This window comes from Schistocerca cancellata, chromosome 4 (assembly GCF_023864275.1).
Source record: "Schistocerca cancellata isolate TAMUIC-IGC-003103 chromosome 4, iqSchCanc2.1, whole genome shotgun sequence".
In the NCBI taxonomy this organism is placed as follows: Eukaryota; Metazoa; Arthropoda; class Insecta; order Orthoptera; family Acrididae; genus Schistocerca; species Schistocerca cancellata.
In genome coordinates this window covers 796898241-796925936 of record NC_064629.1, presented here as the reverse complement: position 1 = coordinate 796925936, position 27696 = coordinate 796898241, and the positions used below count along the sequence as shown (strand labels likewise).

The following is a 27696-nucleotide window of genomic DNA, read 5'->3' as shown; positions in this document are numbered from 1 at the left end:
CAATAGAGGGTAATGAGCTCCTATGGTTTCATCATATACAGACTTGTGAGATTTTAACCACACAATCAACCAACTGACACAATAGTAAGTAGGTAGTTGTTAACAATTCATGTAGCTCTTCAGTTGCATGCAAAAATAACGTGCTTTATGACAATAACCTTAATTATGCAATACGAAGTTAGTATGAACACAACAAAAAATTACAAGGCACATGTATTATAAGCATGTTAAGATTCACCATAATTTTCTTTTGCTTATGAAGGAAGCATATGATCCACAGGAGATATCACACAGAAACAGTGACAATGTCCTCACTTCCATTGACAATATCCAATAAGGAAAACCGACTTACGAACTTTTCTGCAGTCACAGTTGTGACTAAAAGACAGCTTATGAGACACATGGTCTAAATTGACTTAATACATTTTGTGCTTCATAAACTGATTTAATGAATGCATTAGCAAGTCCTCAATAGCATTGGGTAGATGCAGCAACATATCATGATATTAAAAAAAATGGAAATTTCAAAAGATACAATAAAAAAAGTTTCAGGGTGGTATTCATTTTAAATTCCAATGGGGCAGTGTATTTGAAATCCAGTCTCACATGGTCGCAGTTCAACAGCAGAGGGATAATGCTCACTGCATCCATCATATTCTCTATAGGCTTTGTGTGTCCCCTGGGTCATTCTAAATGTGTTTCGAGCAAATTCTGACTGCACTGGTGTAGCTGAGCTAGTGCTGTCATGCTATTAGTTTGTGCTATCACGTGGCCTACCAGCCTGGTGGGAACGCACACAATCCTGAGTTTTGCCTCATTACAGTATGCCACCACCCAACAGCATCACCCCATTTGCAGTCCTCACTGGGATGCCAGCAGCCAGTCCTCCCATGTCATGTAGCAGCCAGATGTCAGTTCTGCAGTGCCCACTGTCATCGCTAAAGTCCTTGCTTCAAAGCTGGGGTACCTTCAGTTCATTGCAGTCCACATCACATTGCTGTGCAATCATAGGGAGTGTGGTTTCTCCACTTCACCATGTCTTAATTCATAGCATCCAGTGTAAGTGCCACCATGTAACACTTACAGCTGAGCTGCTGCCGATCTGCTAGTGGAGATCATTGAGAATGTCATGGCCAACAAGAAGAGAACTTTTTTTCCTTTACATGTGATACTGCCTTCCAGAGCTTTTGTTTTGTTTTTTTAATACCTTATTCATTTTTGTAGCAGCAGTGGGGTCAATGTGAAGGTAAAGAAAGTGCATACCATACACTCACAGATGGAGAACTGAGCAGATGTGAGCACTAGTGGTGACACCTGTAAGACCTTGTAGGACCAGATAAATGCACATACCCTCATCCCATTTTTGTCCATCACGCTATTTTCTTCTGACATCTGTCTTCGAACAAGAGAAACTTTCCATCTTTTGAGTGGAAGGTGCCATTTTCCAGTTTCATTAAGGCATGTTGGTTACTGACCAAGGTCACTTCTGTCACACCTAGCACTAATATTCAGTTTTTCCAAAAAACCAATTGGAAAGAGAGAGACCAAAGTTGTATGACAGGGCCACACCGTCCTGAGAAGCCAACCTAGTCAAGAGCTCTCTCTTGGTTTCTTGATCTTGACCAGAATGGTTGCTTTCTGAAAGAATTTTCTCCATCCCCACTTTATGGTGTTGGAATTTGAGGTGTTGGACATGGGGCCATGTACCGCTCTCCAGCTTATTTCTATTAGCTGTCTCCTCCACATGAAATTGACTATGGGTTCAGTTCTTAACTCTGGCTTGTTCTGTTGTTATGATCTTCAATCCAGAGTCTGGTTTGATGCAGCTCTGAATGCTACTCTATCCTGTGCAAGCTTCTTCATCTCCCAGTATCTACGGCAACCTACATCCTTCTGAATCTGCTTAGTGTGTTCATCTCTTGGTCTTTCTCTACGATTTTTACCCTCCGCACTGCCCTCCAATACTAAATTGGTGATCTCTTGATGCCTCAGAATATGTCCAACCAACTGATCCCTTCTTCTAGTCAAGTTGTGCCACAAATTTCTCTTCTCCCCAATTCTATTCAATACCTCTTCATTAGTTATGCGATCTACCCATCTAATCTTCAGCATCCTTCTGTAGCACCACATTTTGTTAGCTTCTGTTCTCTTTTTGTCTAAACTACTTAATGTCCATGTTTCACTTCCATACATGGCTACACTCCATACAAATACTTTCAGAAAAGACTTCTTGACACTTAAATCTATGCTCGATGTCAACAAATTTCTCTCCTTCCAAAACGCTTTCCTTGCCATTGCCAGTCTACATTTTATATCCACTCTACTTTGACCATCATCAGTTATTTTGTTCCTCAATTCTGGCTTAAGAGTCCTTAATTGCTTTCAGCAACTTACATTAGTAAACCAGTGCTCTTTATTAAATTTCTGTTAATTACTTAACCTGAGGTCACTGTCCAATCCTTGCCCACTGCCCATCTGCTTGTTCATCCTTCGAGCACATCTAAATATTTCCCTTCAATGATCAAAACCTTTACACTCAGCTCAGTTGTCTAGAAGTTTGGGAGAAGTTAACTGTTACCAGCTGCAATTATGAACCAGGTCTTCTCAATTACCAACATGTTAGTCCAGCTGCACACAACCATGGACGGAGCATCACAAACCATCCCAGTCAGCTGGCTGCCTGGAATTCAGATACCATCATGCTGAAAATTCTTCTATAAGATGTAGTATATCACACAAGTGAATTCAGATTTTTTTCTACATAGATTTAAAAAAGGTTTAATTAATGATCCAGCAGAAGAGCTATGGCCTTTTTAGTGCCCATGTACCACATCAACTATTTTACTACATGTCATATGTTAATAGAAGCAAGAATGTAAACTGTCGAAGCTGCGTTGGTAAAGTACCGGAACTTCAAGCGCTGATAGAAAGCACCGAAGCTGAAATCGTTATAGGTACAGAAAGCTGGCTGAAGCCAGAGATAAATTCTGCTGAAATTTTTACAAAGGCACAGACGGTGTTTAGAAAGGATAGGTTGCATGCAACCGATGGTGGAGTGTTCGTCGCTGATAGTAGTAGTTTATCCTGTAGTGAAGTAGAAGTGGATAGTTCCTGTGAATTATTATGGGTGGAGGTTACACTCAACAACCGAGCTAGGTTAATAATTGGCTCCTTTTACCGACCGCCCGACTCAGCAGCATTAGTGGCAGAACAACTGAGAGAAAATTTGGAATACATTTCACATAAATTTTCTCAGCATGTTATAGTCTTAGGTGGAGATTTCAATTTACCAGATATAGAATGGGACACTCAGATGTTTAGGACAGGTGGTAGGGACAGAGCATCGAGTGACATTATACTGAGTGCACTATCCGAAAATGACCTCGAGCAATTAAACAGAGAACCGACTCGTGGAGATAACATCTTGGACCTACTGATAACAAACAGACCCGAACTTTTCGACTCTGTATGTGCAGAACAGGGAATCAGTGATCATAAGGCCGTTGCAGCATCCCTGAATATGGAAGTTAATAGGAATATAAAAAAAGGGAGGAAGGTTTATCTGTTTAGCAAGAGTAATAGAAGGCAGATTTCAGACTACCTAACAGATCAAAACGAAAATTTCTGTTCCGACACTGACAATGTTGAGTGTTTCTGGAAAAAGTTCAAGGCAATCGTAAAATGCGTTTTAGACAGGTACATGCTGAGTAAAACTGTGAGGGATGGGAAAAACCCACCGTGGTACAACAACAAAGTTAGGAAACTACTGCGAAAGCAAAGAGAGCTTCACTACAAGTTTAAACGCAGCCAAAACCTCTCAGACAAACAGAAGCTAAACGATGTCAAAGTTAGCGTAAGGAGGGCTATGCGTGAAGCGTTCAGTGAATTCGAAAGTAAAATTCTATGTACCGACTTGACAGAAAATCCTAGGAAGTTCTGGTCTTACGTTAAATCAGTAAGTGGCTCGAAACAGCATATCCAGACACTCCGGGATGATGAAGGCATTGAAACAGAGGATGACACGCGTAAAGCTGAAATACTAAACACTTTTTTCCAAAGCTGTTTTACAGAGGAGGACCGCACTGCAGTTCCTTCTCTAAATCCTCGCACAAACGAAAAAATGGCTGACATCGAAATAAGTGTCCAAGGAATAGAAAAGCAACTGGAATCACTCAACAGAGGAAAGTCCACTGGACCTGACGGGATACCAATTCGATTCTACACAGAGTACGTGAAAGAACTTGCCCCCCTTCTAACAGCCGTGTACCGCAAGTCTCTAGAGGAACGGAAGGTTCCAAATGATTGGAAAAGAGCACAGGTAGTCCCAGTCTTCAAGAAGGGTCGTCGAGCAGATGCGCAAAACTACAGACCTATATCTCTGACGTCGATCTGTTGTAGAATTTTAGAACATGTTTTTTGCTCGAGTATCATGTCGTTTTTGGAAACCCAGAATCTACTATGTAGGAATCAACATGGATTCCGGAAACAGCGATCGTGTGAGACCCAACTCGCTTTATTTGTTCATGAGACCCAGAAAATATTAGATGCAGGCTCCCAGGTAGATGCTATTTTTCTTGACTTCTGGGAGGCATTCGATACAGTTCCACACTGTCGCCTGATAAACAAAATAAGAGCCCACGGAATATCAGACCAGCTGTGTGGCTGGATTGAAGTGTTTTTAGCAAACAGAACACAGCATGTTGTTATAAATGGAGAGACGTCTACAGACGTTAAAGTAACCTCTGGCGTGCCACAGGGGAGTGTTATAGGACCATTGCTTTTCACAATATATATAAATGGCCTAGTAGATAGTGTCGGAAGTTCCATGCGGCTTTTCGCGGATGATGCTGTAGTATACAGAGAAGTTGCAGCATTAGAAAATTGTAGCGAAATGCAGGAAGATCTGCAGCGGATAGGCACTTGGTGCAGGGAGTGGCAACTGACCCTTAACACAGACAAATGTAATGTATTGCGAATACATAGAAAGAAGGATCCTTTATTGGATGATTATATGATAGCGGAACAAACACTGGTAGCAGTTACTTCTGTAAAATATCTGGGAGTATGCGTGCAGAATGATTTGAAGTGGAATGATCATATAAAATTAATTGTTGGTAAGGCGGGTACCAGGTTGAGAAAATGTAGTCCATCAACAAAGGAGGTGGCTTACAAAACACTCGTTCGACCTATACTTGAGTATTGCTCATCAGTGTGGGATCCGTACCAGATCGGGTTGACGGAGGAGATAGAGAAGATCCAAAGAAGAGCGGCGCGTTTCGTCACAGGGTTATTTGGTAACCGTGATAGCGTTACGGAGATGTTTAACAAACTCAAGTGGCAGACTCTGCAAGAGAGGCGCTCTGCATCGCGGTGTAGCTTGCTCGTCAGGTTTCGAGAGGGTGCGTGTCTGGATGAGGTATCGAATATATTGCTTCCCCCTACTTATACCTCCCGAGGAGATCACGAATGTAAATACCGCCGCTCGTGGTCTCGCGGTAGCGTTCTCGCTTCCCGAGCACGGGGTCCCGGGTTCGATTCCCGGCGGGGTCAGGGATTTTCACCTGCCTCGAGATGACTGGGTGTTTGTGTTGTCCTCATCATTTCATCATCATCCAGGAAAGTGGCACAATTGGATTGAGCAAAGATTGGGTAATTGTACAGGCGCTGATAACCACGCTGTTGAGCGCCCCACAAACCAAACATCATCATCACGAATGTAAAATTAGAGAGATTAGAGTGCGCACGGAGGCTTTCAGACAGTCATTCTTCCCGCGAACCATACGCGACTGGAACAAGAAAGGGAGGTAATGACAGTGGCACGTAAAGTGCCCTCCGCCACACACCGTTGGGTGGCTTGCGGAGTATAAATGTAGATGTAGATGTAGATGTAGATGTAGAATGTTTGACACAACTTAAGCCAATGACTACATAGCTTCAGTCACTATTGTTAGTGTAGAAGTGTGCCTCTCCAACCTGTGGCATATAAACTTCTGCCTAGTCACCAAGGGAAAAGTTTATCATCAGTATTATCTTATTCACAGTGCATGTTACTGACAAGTTTTTTTAAAATTATTTTATTACTGAATACACATCATGTAATCTGGTATCCTCACCTGGCGAGTTTGAAAGGCCACCGGAAGGCAGGGACCAACGACAACTGCTAGACTGTGCTTCTATAAGCTGTGGGCACTGCTGCAGCACTGGCTACAGAGACACATGTCTGCCAGTCTGTCAGCTCTCACAGCTGCCCTATAAAGCCAGCAGCATAGCCACTCATTCAGTCAGTTAGTTGTGATTTCACTGTGATATTGTACTGATCTTGCTACAAATTGTTGTACTGAACTTATTGCGCCTTGCTGACTCTATCATTTGTCTTTCTCTCATTGCTATCCACCCGTTTGCTTTCTAGTGACTCACTGTTCTGATGCCCTTGGCCTGTCAGTTTCTCAAGTCATTCCAGAACTTGTCACATAGCATAGTGACTAATTAGAAGTTTTGCAGCATCCATGGGTGAAAAGCAGCAGTTTCAATATCAGTGGCAGCAGTTTCAACATCAGTGGCAGCAGTGCCAACGATTTCAACAGCAACAGCAAGAAATTCAACTTTTGATGAACCAACTGCAGATTCAGGGTTCCCACACCATCCAAGCTGTGGTCACTCCCCATGTGGGGAGCTGTCCACCTGCGTTTCCACCATTTAACAATGCCAAAGAGGTTTGGGACAGGTATTTGTTGTGGCTCAAACAGCACTTTGATGCTTTTCAGGTTTCTGATGATGTTCTCCAACAGTCGCTCTTCATTCCTTAGGCTAACCTGCAGACGTTTTTCTTACTAAAGAAACTGGCTCCACTCTCGAATTTGTCATGATCATGTTCAAGGTGATGTGTTCATTGTCAAATTATTACTCACAATGTCTCCCTGTGATCGCATCATCACTCAAGTCCCATCAATACCACAAGCAACCTGATCAGTCTTACCACTCGTGGGTGAAGGATTTGTAAGGGTTGCTTTGGTGATGTAATTTTACTTCTATGAACGAAACTTGCAATATTTCTTATGCAGAGTCCTTGACCTGCGGCATAGTGGTCCAATTCGCTCACAATCCAGAACTATGCACCACAGCTCTCAAACTAGACAATCCTTGGATGGTATTTTGAAAATTGTGTGCTCTTTAGAGATCACGCAGACAGAAAATGGACACCTCATGACTCAACTGTAAGAGGCAGGGTCCAGCCATCGCCTCAGTGGCATTAAACTTGTACATCTTTTTCTCGGCAGCAGTGCGATTCATTGAATTTGGATGTGTCAGTACCCTCTCAACAACCAGTCGCATACTGACTGCTTCACAGTGCACCCATGTGCTCATTTGTCCAGATCACTGGAAGCCCTGCACCTGTTGTGAGAATGATGGGCATCTCCAATTTGTCTGTTGCAAACTGTCACGACAGTCAGATCCCACTCCCATCATGGATCATGGGATTCTGCATGAACTTAAGGCAGGTATTCCTCAAGGCGATCCTTGTATATCAACCTCATGCTTGCAAACCAGGATGTCCATTTCCAGGTGGGTGCACGAGCTACTGTTTCTTTGATTAAACTCCCAATGCATGCTCATCTGGGTTCCCCTCTCTTAGCCCCACCCTCCCGTAAGATGGTCACACATGGTGAGAGTCTGATTACTCTTGGGGGTCAATCCACAATTTAAACTGCATGTAAAACAGTTGTTGTTGTTGTTGTTGTTGTTGTTGTTGTGGTGGTGGTGGTCTTCAGTCCAGAGACTGGCCTGATGCACCTCTCCATGCTAATCTATCCAGTGCAAGCTTCTTCATCTCCCAGTACCTACTGCAACCTACAGCCTTCTGAATCTGCTTAGTGTATTCATCTTTTGGTCTCCCTCTATGATTTTTTCCCTTCACACTGCTCTCAATACTAAACTGGAGATCCCTTGATGCCTTAGAACATGTCCTACCAACCAAACCTTTCTTCTAGTCCATTTTTGCCACAAACTCCTCTTCTCCCCAATTCTATTCAGTACCTTCTCATTAGTTACGTGATCTACCCATCTAATCTTCAGCATTCTTCTGTAGCACCACATTTTGAAAGCTTCTATTCTCTTCTTATTTAAACTATTTATTGTCCAATGTTTCACTTCCATACATGGCTACACTACATACAAATACTTTCAGAAACGACTTCCCGACACTTAAATCTATACTCAATGTTAACAAATGTCTCTTCTTCAGAAACACTTTCCTTGCCATTGCCAGTCTACATTTTATATCCTCTCTACTTCAACCACCATCAGTTATTTTGCTCCCCAAATAGCAAAACTCATCTACTACTTTAAGTGTCTCATTTCCTAATCTAATTCCTACAGCATCACCCGATTTAATGCAACTACATTCCATTATCCTCGTTTCACTTTTGTTGATGTTCATCTTATATCCTCCTTTCAAGACAGTGTCCATTCCATTCAACTGCTCTTCCAGGTCCTTTGCTGTCTCTGACAGAATTACAGTGTCATCGGCAAACATCAGTGTTTTTATTTCTTCTCCATGGATTTTAATACCTACTCCGAATTTTTCTTTTGTTTCCTTTACTGCTTGCTCAACCCTGTCTCGCTCCCTTCCCAACTCCTGCTTCCCTTTCATGCCCTGGGATTTTATAAATGCCATCTACTTTCTGCACAAATTGTAAATAGCCTGTATTTGACCCCTGCCACCTTCAGAATTTGAAAGAGAGTATTCCAGTCAACATTGTCAAAAGCTTTCCTAAGTCTACAAATGCTAGAAATGTAGGTTTGTCTTTCCTTAATCTATCTTCTAAGATAAATCGTAGGATCAGTATTGCCTCATGTGTTCCAACATTTCTACGAAATCCAAACTGATCTTCCCCAAGGATGGCTTCTATCAGTTTTTCCACTTGTCTGTAAAGAATTCATGTTAGTATTTTGCAGCCATGCCTAATTAAACTGATACTTCGGTAATTTTCACACCTGTGAACACCTGCTTTCTTTGGGATTGGAATTATTATATTTTTCTCGAAATCTGAGTGTATTTCACCTGTCTCATACATCTTGCTCACCAGATGGTAGAGTTTTGTTAGAGCTGGCTTTCCCAAGGCTATCAGTAGTTCTAATGGAATGTTATCTACTCTCAGGACCTTGTTTTGACTTAGGTCTTTCAGTGCTCTGTCAAACTCTTCACGCAGTATCATATCTCCCTTTTCATCTTCATCGACATCCTTTTCCATTTCCATAATATTGTCCTCGAGAACATCACCTTTGTATAGACCTTCTATGTACTCATTCCACCTTTCTGCTTTCCATTCTTTGCTTAGAACTGGGATTCCATCTGAGCTCTTGATATTTATACAAGCGGTTCTCTTTTCTCCCAAGTGATATATGCCTCTACATCCTTACATCTGTCCTCTTGCCATCCCTGCTTATCCATTTTGCACTTCCTGTTGATTTCATTGTCAAGATGTTTGTATTCCTTTTTGCCTGCTCCATTTACTGCATTTTTATATTTTTTTCTTTCATCAATTACATTCAATATTTCTTCTGTTACCCATGGATTTGTACTAGCCTTCGTCTTTTTACCTACTTGATCCTCTGCTGCCTTCACTATTTCATATCTCAAAGTCACCCATTCTTCTTCTACTGTATTTCTGTCTCCTGTTCTTGTCAATCATTCCCTAATGCTCTCCCTGAAACTCTCTACAACCTTTGGTTCTTTCAGTTTATCCAGGTCCCATCTGCTTAAATTCCCACCTTCTTGCAGTTTCTTCAGTTTTAATCTATAGTTCATAACCTACAGATTGTGGTCAGAGTCCACATCTGCCCCTGGAAATGTCTTACAATTTAAAACCTGGTTCCTAAATCTCTGTCTTCCCATTATATAATCTATCTGAAACCTTCCAGTGTCTCCAGGCCTCTTCCATGTATACAACCTTCTTTCATGATTCTTGAACGAACGGTTAACTATGATTAAAGTTATGCTCTGTGCAAAATTCTACCAGGCTGCTTCCTCTTTCATTCCTTACCCCCATTCCATAATCACCTACTACTTTTTCTTCTCTTCCTTTTCCTACTATTGAATTCCAGTCCCCCATGACTATTAAATTTTTGTCTACCTTCACTATCTGAATTATTTCTTTTATCTCATCATACATTTCACCCATCTCTTCCTCATCTGCGGAGCTAGTTGGCATATAAACTTCTGCTACTGTGGTAGACGTAGGCTTTGTGTCTATCTTAGCTACAATAATGCATTCACTCTGCTGTTTGTAGTAGCTTACCTGCAGTCCTATTTTTTTTATTCATTATTAAACCTACTCCTGCATTACCCCTATTTATTTTGTATTTATAGCTCTATATTCACCTGACCAGAAGTCTTGTTCCTCCTGCCACCGAACTTCACTAATTCCCACTATATCTAACTTTAACATATCCATTCCCCTTTTTAAATTTTCTAACCTACCTGCCCAATTAAGGGATCTGACATTCCACACTCCGATACATAGAATGCCAGTTTTGTTTCTCCTGATAATGACGTTTCTCCTGAGTAGTCCCCGCCCGGAGATACAAATGGGGGACTATTTTACCTCTGGAATATTTTACCCAAGAGGACACCATCATCATTTAACCATACAGTAAAGGTGCATGTCCTCAGGAAAAATTATGGTTGCAGTTTTTCCTTGCTTTCAGCCATTTTCAGTGCCAGCACAGCAAGGCATTTTTGTTAATGTTACAAGGCCAGATCAGTCAGTCATCCAAACTGTTGCCCCTGCAACTACTGAAAAGGCTGCTTCCCCTCTTCAGCAACCACATGTTTGTCTGACCTCTCAACACATGTCCCTCCATTGTGGTTGCACCTACAGTATGGCTATCTGTATAAAACAGTTACACGACTAATAACTCTGTGCATTATCAATAGTCACTGGGCTGGCAACATTTTCAGTTTCAATACCTTCTTGCTGTTTGGATCCTCAATCACTGATGAGGTTCAGGTCATCTCACACACAGTTCCCTTCCACGAGCTGAAAGACCTGTGTGCATTATGGTCATCAACAACTCTTTGGCTTATACATATACAAGTTCTTGTCCTTTGAGATCTTTTCAGCTCCAGAAATCTTCCAGAGATACCTGGAGCAGTTAACCGTGTCCATTCCCACTTGTACCAGCTATCTCAATGACATAACTGTCATGGGTGCTACACATCAGGACCACTGCACAACCTTTGCACCCTCTTTACTAGGTTGTGTGATGCAGGTTTCAAATGCTGCTTAGACAAATGGTAGTTTTTGCAGGAGGAGGTGGAATGCCTCGGACACTTGCTCACTAAAGCTGGGGCGGCCGCTGGTGGCTGAGCGGTTCTAGGCGCTTCAGTTTGGAACCGCGCGACCGCTACGGTCGCAGGTTCGAATCCTGCCTCGGGCATGGATGTGTGTGATGTCCTTAGGTTAGTTAGGTTTAAGTAGTTCTAAGTTCTAGGGGACTGATGGCCTGAGATATTAAGTCCCATAGTGCTCAGAACCATTTGAACCATTTGAATTACTAAAGCTGGGATCCAGCACACTGAGTCCAACATTTCTTCTATTGAATCTTTACTCCACACCCAAAACCTACAGAAGCTTCAAGGCCTTTTTGTGTAAGGTGAATTATTATTCTGTGTTCCTTTCACAAGTATCCCAATTTATGCAGCTGCTCAACCAATTGCAGAAGAATGGATTCAGTACAGGTGAATGGCTGCCTGTGAGCATGCTTTCACACAGATGAAGCACACACTGGGCTCAGCGCACTGCCTTACACCCTTTTCTCCATCATGCACAGAGGTTTTTGCCACTGGTGTTTCTCCCATGAGCACTGATGCAGTGCTGGCACATATGAGGAATGAAGGTACTGAACAACCAATTGCCTATGCCTCCCAAGCGCTGACACCTGCTCAAAAGAACTACTCACAGATCAAGGAGGAGACTATGGCGATAATCTTTGCCATTAAGAAAGTGCCATGTTTACGTATTAGGGACCCAGTTTAACCTAATTACTATCACAAACCGCAAGTAGCACTCTTTGACCCACACTCCTGGCTTCCAAAGCAGATGGTATTGGGCACTTTTTCTCAGCTCCGGCCATTATACCATTAAATACAAGCTGACGGCACAACAAACAAATGTGGATGCCCTCTCTCATCTAACCTTAGGACCCAATCCAGCATTAGGCCAACAAAAAATCTGTTTCCACCTCAATGTGGAATGGCAGCACGCTTTGGAGATTTTCCCATTACAGCTACTCTCATCACTACAGACACACACCGTGTTCTGCACTGTGAGCTCCATGGGTAGCTCACATATTTTACAAAGTCCAACGACCACAAACTCTGGGTCTGGGCATGTCTTTCCCACCATTTGCCACTCATCTCCGATGTTCTCCTGCTTGATTCGCAGGCAGATACTCATCATGTTGTCATCTTGTCTACCTCGAGCCCTCAGGTTTTGCAACTACTCCATCATGGGCATTGGGGTATGTAGCAAATGAATGCCCATGCAAGGCAACATGCCCACTAGTCAGGACTAAAAAATGATGTGGAGGCCATGGTGTGCAGTCTGCTCTTCCATGGCCCACCCCAACACCCCTGGAATCACATTGACATGGACTTTTCAGGCCCATTTCTAGGCTCTGTGTGGCTCGTTGTCATAGACACTTATTTTAATTAACCATACATGGCCAGCATGGCAACCACTACCACTAACACCACCCTTAATTCACTCATACAGATGCTAGCCATAGATGGGCTTCTGTGCACCATCATGTGACAATCGACCCCGGTTCACAGCAATGGCTTTTGAACAGTTCTGCACCTCCAATTGCATCAAGAACCTGTTTGCTACATCATTTCACCTGTCCTCCAACAGAAAAGTGAAGCACAGGGTGTGAACATTTAAACAACAAATGTTGACAGTAGTGAGCACTTCCACCTCTACAGCTGCGCTCACATTATATCTGAGCACCTACATGTTATGACCACAGCTCAGCGGAACTTCTCCATGGACAGCAGCTGTTACACTCCCCCATCTCCTGGCCCCAAAGCCAAGGAGCCCCAGACATGGCACACTGGGTGCTGCCTGTCAGGCTTGGAAGTACGGGCCCACTCGATCCTTGTGCTTGCCACTCATGAGCGGCACCTTATAATAGTTGACAGTCCGACAGGTTTGGAGCACTGTCATACAAATCGATTCTGTCCACACCTGCCAGCAGCATTACTGTTGGACCACGAATGCTCATCCATGCCAAACCATCGAATGATGTGCCAGGTTCTTCCTACCAGTCAGTGGGCTTCAGTGTCAGGACTCCTAGTGTGCCAACAGTTTGCCTTCCAAGCACTGTCCTGGCCACATCCAACCCTGTGCAACCATTTCAGGGGAGAGGGATCTGGTATCTCCACCTGCCAAATCTGAGAGTTTGCCAGCAGTTGTGGACATCGATGACAGCTGTTAAACAGTGCTGCTATAATCTGTGGCACTGTTGTTGCCAATGCAGTGCTGGCTATGGAAACATGTCTGTACTGCCGGCCCATCAGCACTTGCAGCTGCCCTACTGCACTATTGTACTGATCTCACTACACACCATCGTTTTGGTTCTGAATTGCTTTCTCTTAGGTTTTTGATCTTGAGTTACTTGCTGGACTTGTTACTCTGCCGCATCATCTTCGTTGTTTGTCTTTCTCTCATTGTTATTCACATGTGTACTTTGTGGAAATTCACTGTTCTGATGCCCTTGGCCTGTTGAGCAGTCTCTGCAGATTCATGAGTCATTCCCGATCATGTCAGATTCTAGTCGCTATGTTAAATGATTTGATAAATTTAGAGGCTGCATACATTTCTCCACTTTTTGTTAAAAAGTGCAAAAGCTTGTTAGTGATTTATTTTAAGCCTCTACAATTTCAATCAACTCTGAAAAACTATCCCCATTTATTATGAACTGGGGGTTAAAATCAAATTTTGAGAACTCCAAAACTTGTAGCATGCAAAATTTACTAAACCAGTCAGAACAACTGAAATAAACTTTATAATATCCTAATACAGTACATATAGTAAATAGTTCAATATAGTAATTAAATAATTGATTAAAGAATATTATGCTAATTAAGCTTATAAATAGAGAATACGCACATTGTTATTTGATCATTCAGATTCTGAAGTGCTGTGATGCACTGTAATCGAAGGTCTCTATACACAACCAAGAGATGTTTATTTTGTTCCGTTTTCTCAGTCCGGTTTTCCATTCCATTAAGTATGAGGGTATCATCTTGTATCCTACTTCCTCGATGGTCAGCATACATCTGCAATGCAATGATACAACAATCGAACAATGACGAAGAACGTTGTGTATTGTTAAGTTAACGCATCACTATGCGTTATGGTGCTCCACACATTACACATCTTTCCACACTCATGTTGCTACCTAAATGCAGCACACAGAAATGTTGTGCAATCACCTCCAATAAAATGAATGATACATAACATCTTAGTCTATCTACACCATAAAAGATGTAAAATACAGAGTTCCAGAAAATTTGATCAAATACGCCAGAATTGGAAATTTTGTAATCTTTTTAAAACTACTCAGTTCAGTAGCATTAGAGGTGAAATTATGCTGTCTGCTATTAATTCAACAAAAAGTTTACCTTAAAAACCAAATTTAGCTACCATTCTAATTTTAGAGATAATTAAAGTTTAACACTTTATCTTGTCCTTTTGGATGAATGTTACTTGTCAAATATTATGAAAACTTAAGATACAGTATCTGTTTTAGGTACATGCTAGGAAAGTGATTTAACTGGTGTGTCGTACTGGAGCAGCTATTTTTAGAGATTTTTCTCAGAGCACGATCGACATAGAAAGATGCATTTTAAAACTAACACAGAGGCGGTTTTGTACCTAGTGTGATACATTCTCACCAGTTTTATGGGGAAGGTGATCAACCATTCAAAAAATTACAACTTATTAGTAGATATTCTGTCATTTATTCATTCAATCATTTCTTCTTAAGAATTACAGCCTATTATTTGGAGAGCTGAAACAGGCTATGGAATCCACATATTTAAATGTAACAAAACTTATATAATAATTATTATTAGTAATTTCCACATTTTAATACCACAAAGAAATATGCTACTAAAAATGAACAAAACAGGAAGGAAAAAAGGAAACTACTTTCTACTATCTTACTATGTCTATGTAATTCATAGAACCTTTCTGCTCATGATTGGTGTCAGAGATGCAAGTTGGCTAGAATAATTGATTAGTCTGTTAAGTTATGGATGAAACAGAGTTGTCATTTAAATTTAAGAACTCAAAAGTTTTCTTGTTCAGCTTGCAGATGCCAGACCATGGCAAACAGCCTCTCATTTCCTGGAGATGGAATGTGCGTTACTTGACAGCCTGCCTCAGCAAATGTTGCAGTAACACAAGAGTCGGAATGATTTCTTTAGCATCCCCATCAGCGGAGAGCATAATGGAGGCAATTGAGCTGGCACAGGTAGAGCACTGGAGTAGTTCATAAACCTGCCACGCAGGGCAGATCCACTGGTGGAATTGTTTACCTGTGAGTGGCAGCACATGGAGCAGGGCAGTGCTCATGCAGAGTTAAATTGCTGCATACCTCGCCTTGCGCTTCGTGCCGAGTGCTGTCATGTGCTTAGTTGTCACTGTACTGTCAGGTAAAGCGTATCGTCGATTCAGTTGATAAGGCTGCCTCGTCATCCAGCAGTGTGGGTTTATACAAAGTTGTCCAAAACTGGAAGGCCTCCACTGAGCCCAAGAAGCTTCCCTTTAATGAGTTCCACTGGTTGCTCTATGCAGTATTTTGCCCGTGAAACACATGTGGTGGCATCAGGGTTGCAGTTTAACCAGTGCCACAAGAACCTTGGACAGTTGTATGTGGCCTGGATCACTGATCTGCAAGGCCTCTCACACAAGAGTTGTTTTGAGTGTCCCAAATGTGCTACAGTCTGTCAGCAAACTTATGAGCATGCTGCATTCCTGGTGGGGGAAGTGGCCTTTCCAGGAAGGACATTGAAACTGCCCTACAGGTACACCTAAAAATCAGTTGCCCCTTATCGTCCTAAACTGTTGTGTAGTGTGTGGTGCTCTACATTGATGCTGTTCGTGCTTGGTCTGGGCAGAAAATTTCGAGGCACATGTTTCTCTTTCAAGCCATCGGCAGCATCTAAATTTTGTTGCCCCCATCACATTCCCTTCACTATGCACAATAAGGTAAAGGCTAAGTTGCAGTCTTGTCAGGATCATGACATCATTTCCCTTATTTTGTCGAGTCAGTGGCCCACCCTTTGCTGGAGATTCAGAAATCTGACAGTCCCATGTGCCTTTGTGGTGATTTTAAACAGACGGTCAACACACAATGTGTCACAGACTGGTATCTAATTCTGCAGTAGGCAGTCTTTTTGATGAAGTATCCGTGGGAGGGAGGAGGGGGGGGGGGCAGTGTACTTCCCAAATTGACATATATGATGCTTACCTGCAGTTGCCATTGGATGCAGTTTCTTGATGCTTACCTGCAGTTGCCATTGGATGCAGTTTCTTGGACTTTCCTGTTCCTTAACACCTCCCTTGGGCTTTATCAATTCAGTTGCTTGCATTTTGGAATCTTGTCACAGCTAGGAATTTACCAAAGATATTTGGAGCAGCTGATTAAAGGCATTCTCTGTTGTATCAATTACCTTGATGGCATCTGGGTCACAGGCACTACTCGAGTGGAACATTTACAAAACCTTTAGTCGGTTTTACAGCACCTCCTGATGAATGCCCCTACAAGTTGGAAAAGTGCAGTTGTTTCTCCCTGAAAGTGCGTTTTTTGGGTCATGTGCTTAGTAAAGATGGTCTTGTCCCCATGGAAGACTACATGAAGGGCACCAACCTCTCAACCGGCATCGCCAGTTTGTCTCACCTGTGGATAGTCAACAAACTTTTCAGTCTATCAGGTATAATTCGTGCTCTGCTCCCTTTCTGGCTTCCTTTACCCCTGGAATACCTTTAATCCTGGCCTCTGACAGTCCCAGTATGAAACTGATGCTGCCCTGTCTCATTGGGACCCAAACAGCACCGAACAGCCCATAACTTACGCATCGAAGACACTTTCCGCTGTGCAATGTTATTATTCACAAGTGGAAAATGAGGTGCTAGCTATTGTTTTCAGGGTCCAAAAGTTTCATGACATTCTGTATAGAGACAAGGTTTCTTCTCATCACCAACTACAAGCTGTTGGTTTCCGTTTTTTGGCCGTCATTCCAGTCTGCTGGATTGGACTGCCCTTTTGTTGCAATGATGAGCCCTCTTTCTCAGCAACTATTGTTATGGCATTTGTTACCACGCCACTGCCTAGCATGCCAATACTGACGTATTATCACAGATATTGGTGGGGCCTGATCCACATTTGCCATTGAATAATGCCTTGCAACAAACCGTATTAGATTTCCTGTTGACAGCACCAGAGGTCGTGACTGCCATGGCTTCTGACCCACTTCTCCAGAAAATCATTTCAGTGACCCTGATGGGTTGGTTGGAATACATCTCTTAAGATGCAGATCCAGCATGATATAAGCTTTTTCCCCACTGCGATCGACTCAACACTGTCCGAGGCGTAGTCACATATACTGTAGAGGAGTAATCTGTTGAGTGACTGTCTCCTGCCATGGTTTCCTCACAGACTCCAGTTGCTGTATCACACTGTAGGCAATTTGTATAGTTGGAGTTGAGCATCTAACTACCACCACGTATTACCCGGATTCTAAGTTGGTGGTGGAGCACTTTGGGCTTACATTCAAGAGCCAAATGAAGAAGTCTGTGTCTGATTCTTTTCACCATAAATGCTATTTTGAGTTCTCTGGCTACATACCGGGCAATGCCCGTCAAAGGATGCAGTCCGGTGAAGCATTTCCATGGGTGCCAGCCATGGAGACCTCCGGGAGTTGTTGCACCCTGTGCCATGTGCCACGAACCACCTTGCCCTCTGCATTTTCCTCCTGGGGCTGCCTTTTGGACCTTGTCCTCCTGCCAGCAGCCAGAGTGGCTGCCAGATATCGTGGTGGGCCACAAATGTTGGCAACGGTCGGTGGTGGATGGCAGTGGGGAACAGATGACCCAACATGCAAATCAGCTGCACCCATATCCTATTGGAATGTCACCACTGCGGCCTTCTGGTCACTAGAAAGGCAGGGTAGATCACATCATCACTCCAGGGGTAGGCTCCCACTTGCAGCAGGATGTCTCACTGTTACCACCTCCTACATGCCCTTTGCCATCCTCCCATCATCTGCACCCTTGGGCCCCAATGAGGCTCGTGCCTCCACCATTGCTTTCGATCCAGCCCCTCTCCCCTTTGTTGATATGGAGATGCCCTCATTCCTACTGCCACTGTTGTACCCACCACTGGCATAGCCTCCTTGTACTTCCACCCTTCCAGTAGAGCCAGCAGCATTGATGTTGCTTCCTTCAGCTGTCCGTCCACTGCCAGGTCCTCCAACGCTTTCTGTGCTGGAGATCATAGCCCAAACCCTACTATTTTCAGCCCTTGATGACCTTTTTGGGGGCCGAGAGGGGGGAGGGGAGGGGGAGGGACATATTTAGCACCCCCGCCAGAGAACTCTAAATAGCTGGCATGGGTAGAGCAGTGGAGTAGTTAGAAAGTCTGCCATGGAGGTCACACACATTGCGTAGTATGGGCAGATCCTCTGACAAAAGTGTTGACTTGCGAGCAGCAGTAAATGGAGCTGCCACTGCTCACGTGGAGTTAAACCACCGTTGACCTTATCTTGTGCTTCGTGCCAAGTGTTGCATGCTTAGTTATCAGCCACCTGTGCCAGTCAAGTACTGAGTATATTGCCATGTGTATATCTATTCCCGTTGTTATGGAGCCAATGTTGGTCTGTGAGGTAACCACATTGCCAGTGTTGAGTAGCGACATTGCAATGTCTTCTGTGGTTACTCAAATTTCTGTGAGGTGCTGTTTTTTCCAAAAGTGTTCATGACACAAGGCTAACTTTTTATTCAACAGACATGATTAAATTTCCCTTAAGTTTCATATATATATATATATATATATATATATATATATATATATATATATATATATATAGTTTAAATTCACTATAGTTTCTGGATCAATTATTAGGATAATTATTTAGTGTGTCCTCCAGATGTGACTGTCCTGTAATCAGCTGAAATAGTTGTTTAAATGAGCTATAAAATATTAGTTTTGTTTCTATCTATGAAACTGCCTGCTATAAGTAATATTTTTCCTGGATACTAAGTAGCACTGTAAAGAGCTTGAAGGTTTGAAGCGAAAACAGTATGAAGTGGGGTCAGAAAAATGGTCTAGGAAACTGCTGGGTTGGTTGGTTGACAAGAGAAGGGGGGGGGATCCTGGTGACCAGTTCTTTTTTTTTTTTGTTATGGTTTTAGGGCGCAAAACTGCTAAGGTCATTAGCGCCCGGTCTGTGACTTAGGAAACAGTAAAAAACCGAAAACGGAAACTAGCAGCAATGGGAACGAAAGTCATAAAATTGGAGAAACTAAAAGCAGAAGGAAGGCTTAAAAATTCACTACAGAAAGGGGTTGGTTGTCCCAAAAAAACTTCAAATGACTGACGTCATTTCACTGGCACGAATGAACTCTAGAACGCGATCGGCCGATCGCGTGTCATCTGCTAAAATTGACGATATATCAGGCGACAACTGTAGATGGGCGCGTAACGGAGTAAAATAGGGGCACTCAATTAAAAGGTGTCTTACCGTCCACAACTGAGAGCAGTGGGGACAGAGTGGGGGAGGATCGCCGCTTAAAAGATGTCTATGGCTAAAAAGACAGTGCCCTATCCGGAGTCTAGTTAAAATTACCTCCTCCCGACGACGCGTTCGGGAGGAAGAGGTCCAAGCACAAGGAAGAGTTTTTACGTCCCGCAATTTATTTTGGGGAAGTGTCGACCAGTGCGCGCGCCATAAATGAACAACACGACGACATAAAACGCTCCGGAGATCAGCGACGGGAATCGATTGAATTGCTGGCCGAAGAAGAGAGACTGCAGCCTTGGCTGCAATATCGGCCGCCTCATTTCCGCAGATACCAACGTGTCCCGGGAGCCAGAGGAACGCCACCGAGACGCCCCCCAGGTGGAGCAAGCGCAGACAGTCCTGAATCCGGTGGACCAGAGGGTGCACAGGGTAAAGAGCTTGGAGACTGAGGAGAGAGCTGAGAGAATCGGAGCAGATAACGTACTGTATCCGCTGATGGCGGCGGATGTAGTGGACAGCCTGGAGAACAGCGTAAAGCTCCGCAGTATAGACCGAACACTGATCGGGAAGCCGAAAGTGATTTGGGGTGTCGCCAACAACATAGGCACTCCCTACACCTAACGATGTTTTCGAGCCATCGGTGTAAATAAATGTGGCTTCCGTCATTTGTGCACATAGAGCAGCAAATGCCCGACGATAAACAAGTGAAGGGGTACCATCCTTGGGAAATCGACAAAGGTCACGGAGCAGGCAGATCTGGGGACGGAGCCAAGGCGGTGCTGTACCCCAAGTTGTCAAGAAGGTTTTAGGAAAGCGGAAGGAAAGAGAATGGAGCAGTTGACGGAAGCGGACTCCCGGTGGTAGTAGGGAGGAGGGGCGGCCTGCATACCCTAAATCAAAGGAGGCGTCAAAAAATATGTCATAGGCTGGATTAGCAGGCATGGAAGACAGATGGCTGGCATAATGGCTCAGAAGGACTGCTCGCCGATTGGACAGCGGAGGTTCAGCAGTCTCAGCATAAAGGCTTTCCACAGGGCTGGTGTAAAAAGCTCCAGACACTAAACGTAATCCACGGTGGTGGATAGAGTCGAGACGCCGAAGAATAGACGGCCGAGCAGAGGAGTAGACTATGCTTCCATAGTCCAATTTCGAGCGCACTAAGGCGCGATAGAGGCGGAGAAGGACCACTCGGTCCGCTCCCCAGGAGGTACCATTCAGGACACGGAGGGTGTTGAGGGATCGCAGACAGCGAGCCGAAAGATACGAAATGTGGGAGGACCAGCATAGTTTTCTGTCAAACATAAGATCCAAGAATTTAGCGACGTCTGAAAACGGAAGGTTGACAGGTCCTAGATGTAAGGAGGGTGGAAGAAACTCCTTACGTCGCCAAAAATTAACACAAAAGGTCTTACTGGGAGAAAAACGGAAGCCGGTTTCGATGCTCCAAGAGTGGAGGCGATCGAGACATCCTTGAAGACATCGTTCAAGAAGGCTGGTCCATTGAGAGCTGTAGTAGATCGCAAAATCGTCCACAAAGAGGGAGCCCAAGACATCAGGAAGGAGACAATCCATAATTGGATTGATGGCAATGGCAAACAGTACAACACTCAGCACGGAGCCCTGGGGTACCCCGTTTTCTTGGGAGAAAGTACGGGAGAGAGTAGTGTTCACCCGCACCCTAAATGTGCGCTCTGCCATAAATTCGCGAAGAAAAAGGGGCAGCCGACCTCGAAAGCCCCAAGAGAACAGTGTGCGGAGGATACCAGTCCTCCAACAGGTATCGTATGCTCTCTCCAGATCAAAAAATATTGCTACCGTTTGGCGTTTCTGGAGAAAATTATTCATGATATAAGTGGAGAGAGCAACTAGATGGTCAACTGCAGAACAATGCTTTCGGAATCCGCATTGGGCAGGTGTAAAAGACTGTGGGATTCCAGCCACCAAGCTAAACGGTAATTCACCATACACTCCAAAACCTTACAGACACTACTCGTGAGAGAAATGGGGCGATAGCTAGAGGGGAGATGTTTTCCTTTCCAGGTTTCGGAACAGGAACGACGACAGCTTCCCGCCATCGTTGGGGAAAAGTACTGTCGGTCCAAATTAGATTATAAAGGCGAAGGAGGTAATGCAGACTATGGGTTGATAAATGCAGCAACATTTGGACGTGGATACCATCCGGTCCTGGGGCGGAGGAGCGAGAAGAAGAGACTGCATGTTGGAGTTCCCGCATGGAGACAACAGTATTATAGCTTTCGCGATTTTGACAGGAGAAAGCTAGAGGTCGCACTTCCGCTGCACGTTTCTTCGGGAGAAACGCTGGCGGGTAATTGGAAGAGCTCGAAATCTCAGCAAAGTGCTGACCCAATGTGTTAGAAATTGCGACAGGGTCCACTAATGTATCATGCGTGACAGTGAGCCCAGAGACCGGGGAGAAACTAGGTGCGCCTGAGAACCGTCGAAGCCGACTCCAAACTTCCGAGGAGGGAGTGAAGGTGTTAAATGAGCTAATAAAGAATTTCCAGCTTGCCTTCTTGCTATCGCGGATGACGCGACGGCATCGCGCACGGAACTGCTTATAGTGGATACAGTTGGCCAAAGTAGGATGGTGACGGAAAATGCGAAGAGCACGTCGCCGCTCACGTATTGCGTCACGGCATGCCTCGTTCCACCAAGGAACTGGGGGGCGCCGGGGCAATTCGGAGGTGCGTGGTATTGAACGTTCCGCAGCTGTAAGAATAACGTCGGTAACGTGTGTGACCTCATCGTCAACGCTGGGAAAGCAACGGTCATCGAATGTCGCTAGAGACGAAAAAAGTGTCCAGTCGGATTGATAAACTTCCAGCGTCTCAGACGCATATATGGCAGTTGAGGCTGCAGTCTAAGGACACATGGAAAGTGGTCACTCGAGTGTGTATCATCAAGGGCGAACCATTCGAAGCGCCGAGCCAGCTGAACAGTACCGACCGCAAGGTCCAAATGAGATAAATGTGTCGTGCAGGCAGACAAAAATGTAGGGACCCCAGTGTTGAGGCAAACTAGATCCGCTTGGTAGAAGACGTCTAGCAATAGTGAGCCACGTGGACAAGGATGTGGAGATCCCCAAAGCGGGTGGTGGGCATTGAAGTCCCCAACCAGCAAATAGGGGGGTGGAAGCTGACCAAGAAGATGAAGGAGATCAGCTCGTGCCATTGGTGTGGACGATGGAATGTATACAGTACAAAGAGAGAACGTGTATCCGGAAAGGGAAAGACAGACGGCGACAGCTTGGAAGGAAGTGTTTAAGGGGATTGGGTGATAATGGAGAGTATCATGGAGAAGAATCATGAGTCCTCCATGGGCTGGAGTGCCTGCAACAGAGGGGAGATCATATCGGACGGACTGAAAATGAGGGAGAACAAAGCGGTCATGGGGACGCAGCTTTGTTTCCTGAAGACAGAAGATGACCGGCGAGTAGGATCGTAAAAGGATTGACAATTCATCCCTATTAGCTCGAATGCCGCGGATATTCCAGTGGATAATGGACATGGGGTGAACAGCTGGTGACCAGTTGGCCAACTTGTTCATTTCCTGAAATCCCAACATGACTGGGGGTCCAAATGAAAACTACTGGTCGCCAGCTTAAAGGAGGTCCAAGACAAGATCCTGGACAGCCATAACGAGTGGCTGAGGAGAGTAGCACTGGTCTATAGACTGAAGGCTGCTACGGGAGTAATTAGAGAGTAGGATACTCTTGCTGGTGCAAGAACGAACATGGCTAAGGGCTAATTTAATGGCCATCAATACAGCAGTGAAGCCACTGCACCCACTTGGCAGAGAGTGGAGTTCTCTACACTGTACATGTGTGTACGCAAAGCCAGTTTGTCCGTTGACTGTTGAGCCATCAGTGAATACCACTTCCAAACCCAGATACTTCTCAAGGACAGCCATGAACAGGCAGTGAAAAATTGTGGGGTCAATGGATGTTTCTAACAAAAGGTGACTTCAAGGCAAATCCAAGGTCAGGGCACAAGCCATGGGGGCAGATGCGATGTCTCCCTGACCAGAGGCGACAGTGAAGGAAGTTGCAGTTCCGAACAGAGGCAGTGGAGGCATGCACCAATTGTAAATCCAGTTTTGGGTTGCTGCTGTGGGAGGTGGCACTCTATTCTTGGGAAAAGGACATAGTAGTTGGGAAGTTCAGGGAAGCTACAAATGGGTATAGCATAATTCAGCAGCTGTTGTTGGCACCTGATAGGTAATTTAGGGACTCTAACCTTGACTAGTATGCAGTTCACAGTGCTAATTCAGAAGGCTCCTGTCAAGTTGAACCCATCAATGATGAATGAGGTTCAGTATCTGCAATGCTGAGGGTGATGCTGAACCATGTGCAAGACTCCCATAATCAAGGCAGGACAGAATCAGAGCTTTGTAGAGCTGCAAAAGGGTAGAGCGATCTGCACCCCAGCTACTGAGGCAGTGAAGTGTATTGAGATGTTGCCAGGACTTTCGCTTAACTTGGTGAAGGTATGGAAGTCAAGTCAGCTGAGAATCAAAAACTAGTCCCAGACAGCTGTGCGTCTCAACTACAAGAAGTAACTGTTCATGTAGGTAAAACTCTGGGTGTAGGTGGGCAGTACAATGGCGACAGAAGTGTTTGACATGAGTCTCAGTGGCTGAAAACCGAAATCCATGGGTGAGAGCCCATGACTGCACCTTTCGTATAACGCCCTATACGTGATGCTCAGCAACAACCATACCAGAGGGGCAATAATAAAAGCAAAACTTGTCAGCATATAAGGAGGGCGATACCAAAGACCCCACAGCTGCCACTAGACCATTGATGGGCACCAGAAAGAAGGGGATGCTCAATATGGAGCCCTGTGGGAACATGTTCTCTTGCATATGAGGGGTACTGAGTGAAGTGCCCACTTCAACCTGCAACATATGGAGACCCCACTCACGTAATACAGTAAGGATGTGGTGATGCCATGCCATGTCATAAGGCTTCTGTAGGTCGAAAAAGACAGCAATGAGGTGCTGACAACATGCAACGGCCATCCAGATAGTGGGCTCCAGGTGAACCAAATTGTCACCAGTGGAATGACCTGAGCGAAAACTGGGATGCAGCCAAAAGATCACGAGACTCAAGGTACCAACACAGCCGTTGGTTAACCATACATTCGTGCAACTTGCAAAGTACATTTGTGAGGCAAATTGGGCGATAGCTGTTTATCTCAAGGGCAAGTTTAACCAGTTTCAGTACTGGGACAAACACACTTTCTCGCCGCTGAGATGGGAACTCATCCTTGCTCCAGACACAGTTGAAACTGGCAAGAATGTAACATAGGCAATCCACTGGTAAGTGTCTGAGTATTTGACTTCAGACGTGGTGTGGCCCTGGAGCTGTGACAGGGCAAAGGCTACGCCACTGAGGAATTCCCAACACTGAATGGAGCATTATAAAGTTCCATGTGATGTGTAGTAAATGATGAAGGAAGTCACTCTACCCACAGTGTGAAAATGCAAAATGCAGGCTGATAATTCTCAGACACAGAGGCTTGAGCATAACGAAAACCAAAATGTTCGGCAACAGCATCTGGATCAGTGTAGACATCACCATTCACAAAGATACTAGGTATACCCACAGGGTACCAGTGCCCAGAGAGTAGTTGAACCTTCACCCAAGCCTGCAAAGGAGGGGCACATGGTCCAACAAGAGCAACATACTGCTCCCAGCAATATTGTTTCTGTCATTTTATGAGGTGGCGGACATATGCACGTTGCAGTTTAAAGGCAAGAGATGCTCCATCAATGGATGTCATTCTCACTTATGGCATTGGGCAGCCCACCTGCAATCTCGAAGGGCCACAGTGATTTCGAGGGTACACTGATTCACTGTCTTTGGGGGCATCGCTGGGGCAGCTGCCAATAGAATGGCTGCATTTTTGCTCTTGATAACTACATAGATACCTCCATCTGGCTGGGTGTGAAGGGTGACAGCAGTGGTGAAGGCATCCCAATCAGCTTTGGAGAGATCCCATCTGGGTGGATGCCCAGGGAGGGTCAAAACAATTTGGAAATCATCACTGTCACAGAAACCTGGGCTGCAAATGGGAACATCAGTGACCAAATAAGACTCATATGCCTCATTGAAGTTTGTAGAAACACCAGTATTCAGGAAACAAAGATCAAGCTCTGCAAGCAAGTTTTTGACAGCTTTACTGCAGTCAGTGATTGTAGTTCCACCCCACAAAGGGTTGCACGCATTGAAGTTACCCAGTATTAGGAAAGGGTGGGGAGAGCTGAGGAAATAGCGCAGACAACGCATTCTGGTACAATTCATGGTCAGGAGGGAGATACACATCACAGATGATAAATTCCCACACAAACAGCCACAGTCTCCAAAGAAATATTGAGTAGCATGTGTTTACTGTAGATAAAGTCCAGAACGTCGTCGTCATTGTCGTTTCTTCTTCTTCTTCCACCTTTGTCCTGCAGTTTGCGCAGGGTCAGCATAGTTACAACTGGATTTGGCAAGGTTAATTTGAAGTGGTGGCCAGATGCCCTTCCTGATGCCACCCCATATCATCATACTGACAGAATCAGTGTACCCCAACTGTCTGCGTCTAGTGTAAATCATGAACTAGTGCGAACGTGTTTCAGTATCTGCGAGTCGTGCAACTGAGGTAGGACGTGGGGACCAGCGTGGTACTCACCTAGTGGGATGTGGAAAACGGCCTAAAAACCACTTCCAGGCTGGCCAGCACACTGGCCCTCGTCATTAATCTGCCAGGCGGATTCGATCCAGGACTGGTGCGCCTACTCAAGTCCAGGAAGCAGTACATTAGCACTCTCGGCTAACCTGGCAGGTTGCTCTTTCAGAGTGAATGTGATTCTTAAAACAGCCATGACAGCTACTGAGGGTAGGGATCTGCATTGTTGGGAAACAAGTTTCCTGGAGGAAGACACAAAAACAGGAGAAGTGCACAAAAGACGTCAGAGCTCAGCCGAGTGGTGGAGAAAATTGCTTCAGTTCTACAGGAAGATCACGCTATCAGTATCCTGTGTGGTCGTGAAGGGACCAAGGAATAAGTCACATCTTACTGCCATCTGCTGCCACTGGTATGAAGACACACCATCAACACACATTTGTTCCAAATAATGGTGTGTGGTGTGGTCCTGGGCCACAGTGGCCACCAGCAACACTGCCTCAGATACAGGAGGGTGGGGACCAGCGTGGTACTCACCTAGTGGGATGTGGAAAACGGCCTAAAAACCACTTCCAGGCTGGCCAGCACACTGGCCCTCGTCATTAATCTGCCAGGCGGATTCGATCCAGGACTGGTGCGCCTACTCAAGTCCAGGAAGCAGTACATTAGCACTCTCGGCTAACCTGGCGGGTTGCTCCTTCAGAGTGAATGTGATTCCCTCAGGATAGTAGGGAGTTGATGCTCCCAAAGAGGGTGTAGAGAAGCAGGAGGAGGAAGACCCCCAACCACCAGAGGAGCGGGAGTACATGAGCGACCCCAAGGGCCAGATGTAGAAGACACAGAGAGGGCAATGGCACAGTCACTAAAGAGAAAGTTGTAGCAGTGACATATGTCATCATCACATGTGTAAGATGAAGCCGATTGTATTTTATTCTTGGCTTCATGGTAAGTGAGGCAGTCAAGGGTCTTGTATTCCTGGATTTTCTTTTCTTATTTGAAAATGGTGCAATGTGGTGAACAGGGGGAATGGTGCTCCCCACAGTTGACACAGATGGGGAGAGGGCGAACAAGGAGCACTTGTGTGCAACTGACGGCCACAATTCCTACAGATGAGCCTGGTGTTGCAATGCGAAGACGTATAGCCAAATTGCATGCATTCATAGCGTAGTGCTGCACAAGAGCAGGAATATAAGG

The 27696-nt window shown here is 44.8% G+C and overlaps 1 protein-coding gene across 2 annotated transcripts in view; it reads right to left on the bottom strand.

The window, feature by feature from the left end:
• Positions 1 to 27696, bottom strand: part of LOC126184697 (coiled-coil domain-containing protein 175-like) — a 142509-nt gene that overhangs the window by 91096 nt on the left and 23717 nt on the right. For both annotated transcript variants that reach the window (XM_049927210.1, XM_049927209.1), the window contains exon 2: positions 14172 to 14341. In XM_049927210.1, the coding sequence (XP_049783167.1) occupies positions 14172 to 14341 (170 nt within the window). The remainder of the gene's footprint in view (positions 1 to 14171; positions 14342 to 27696) is intronic.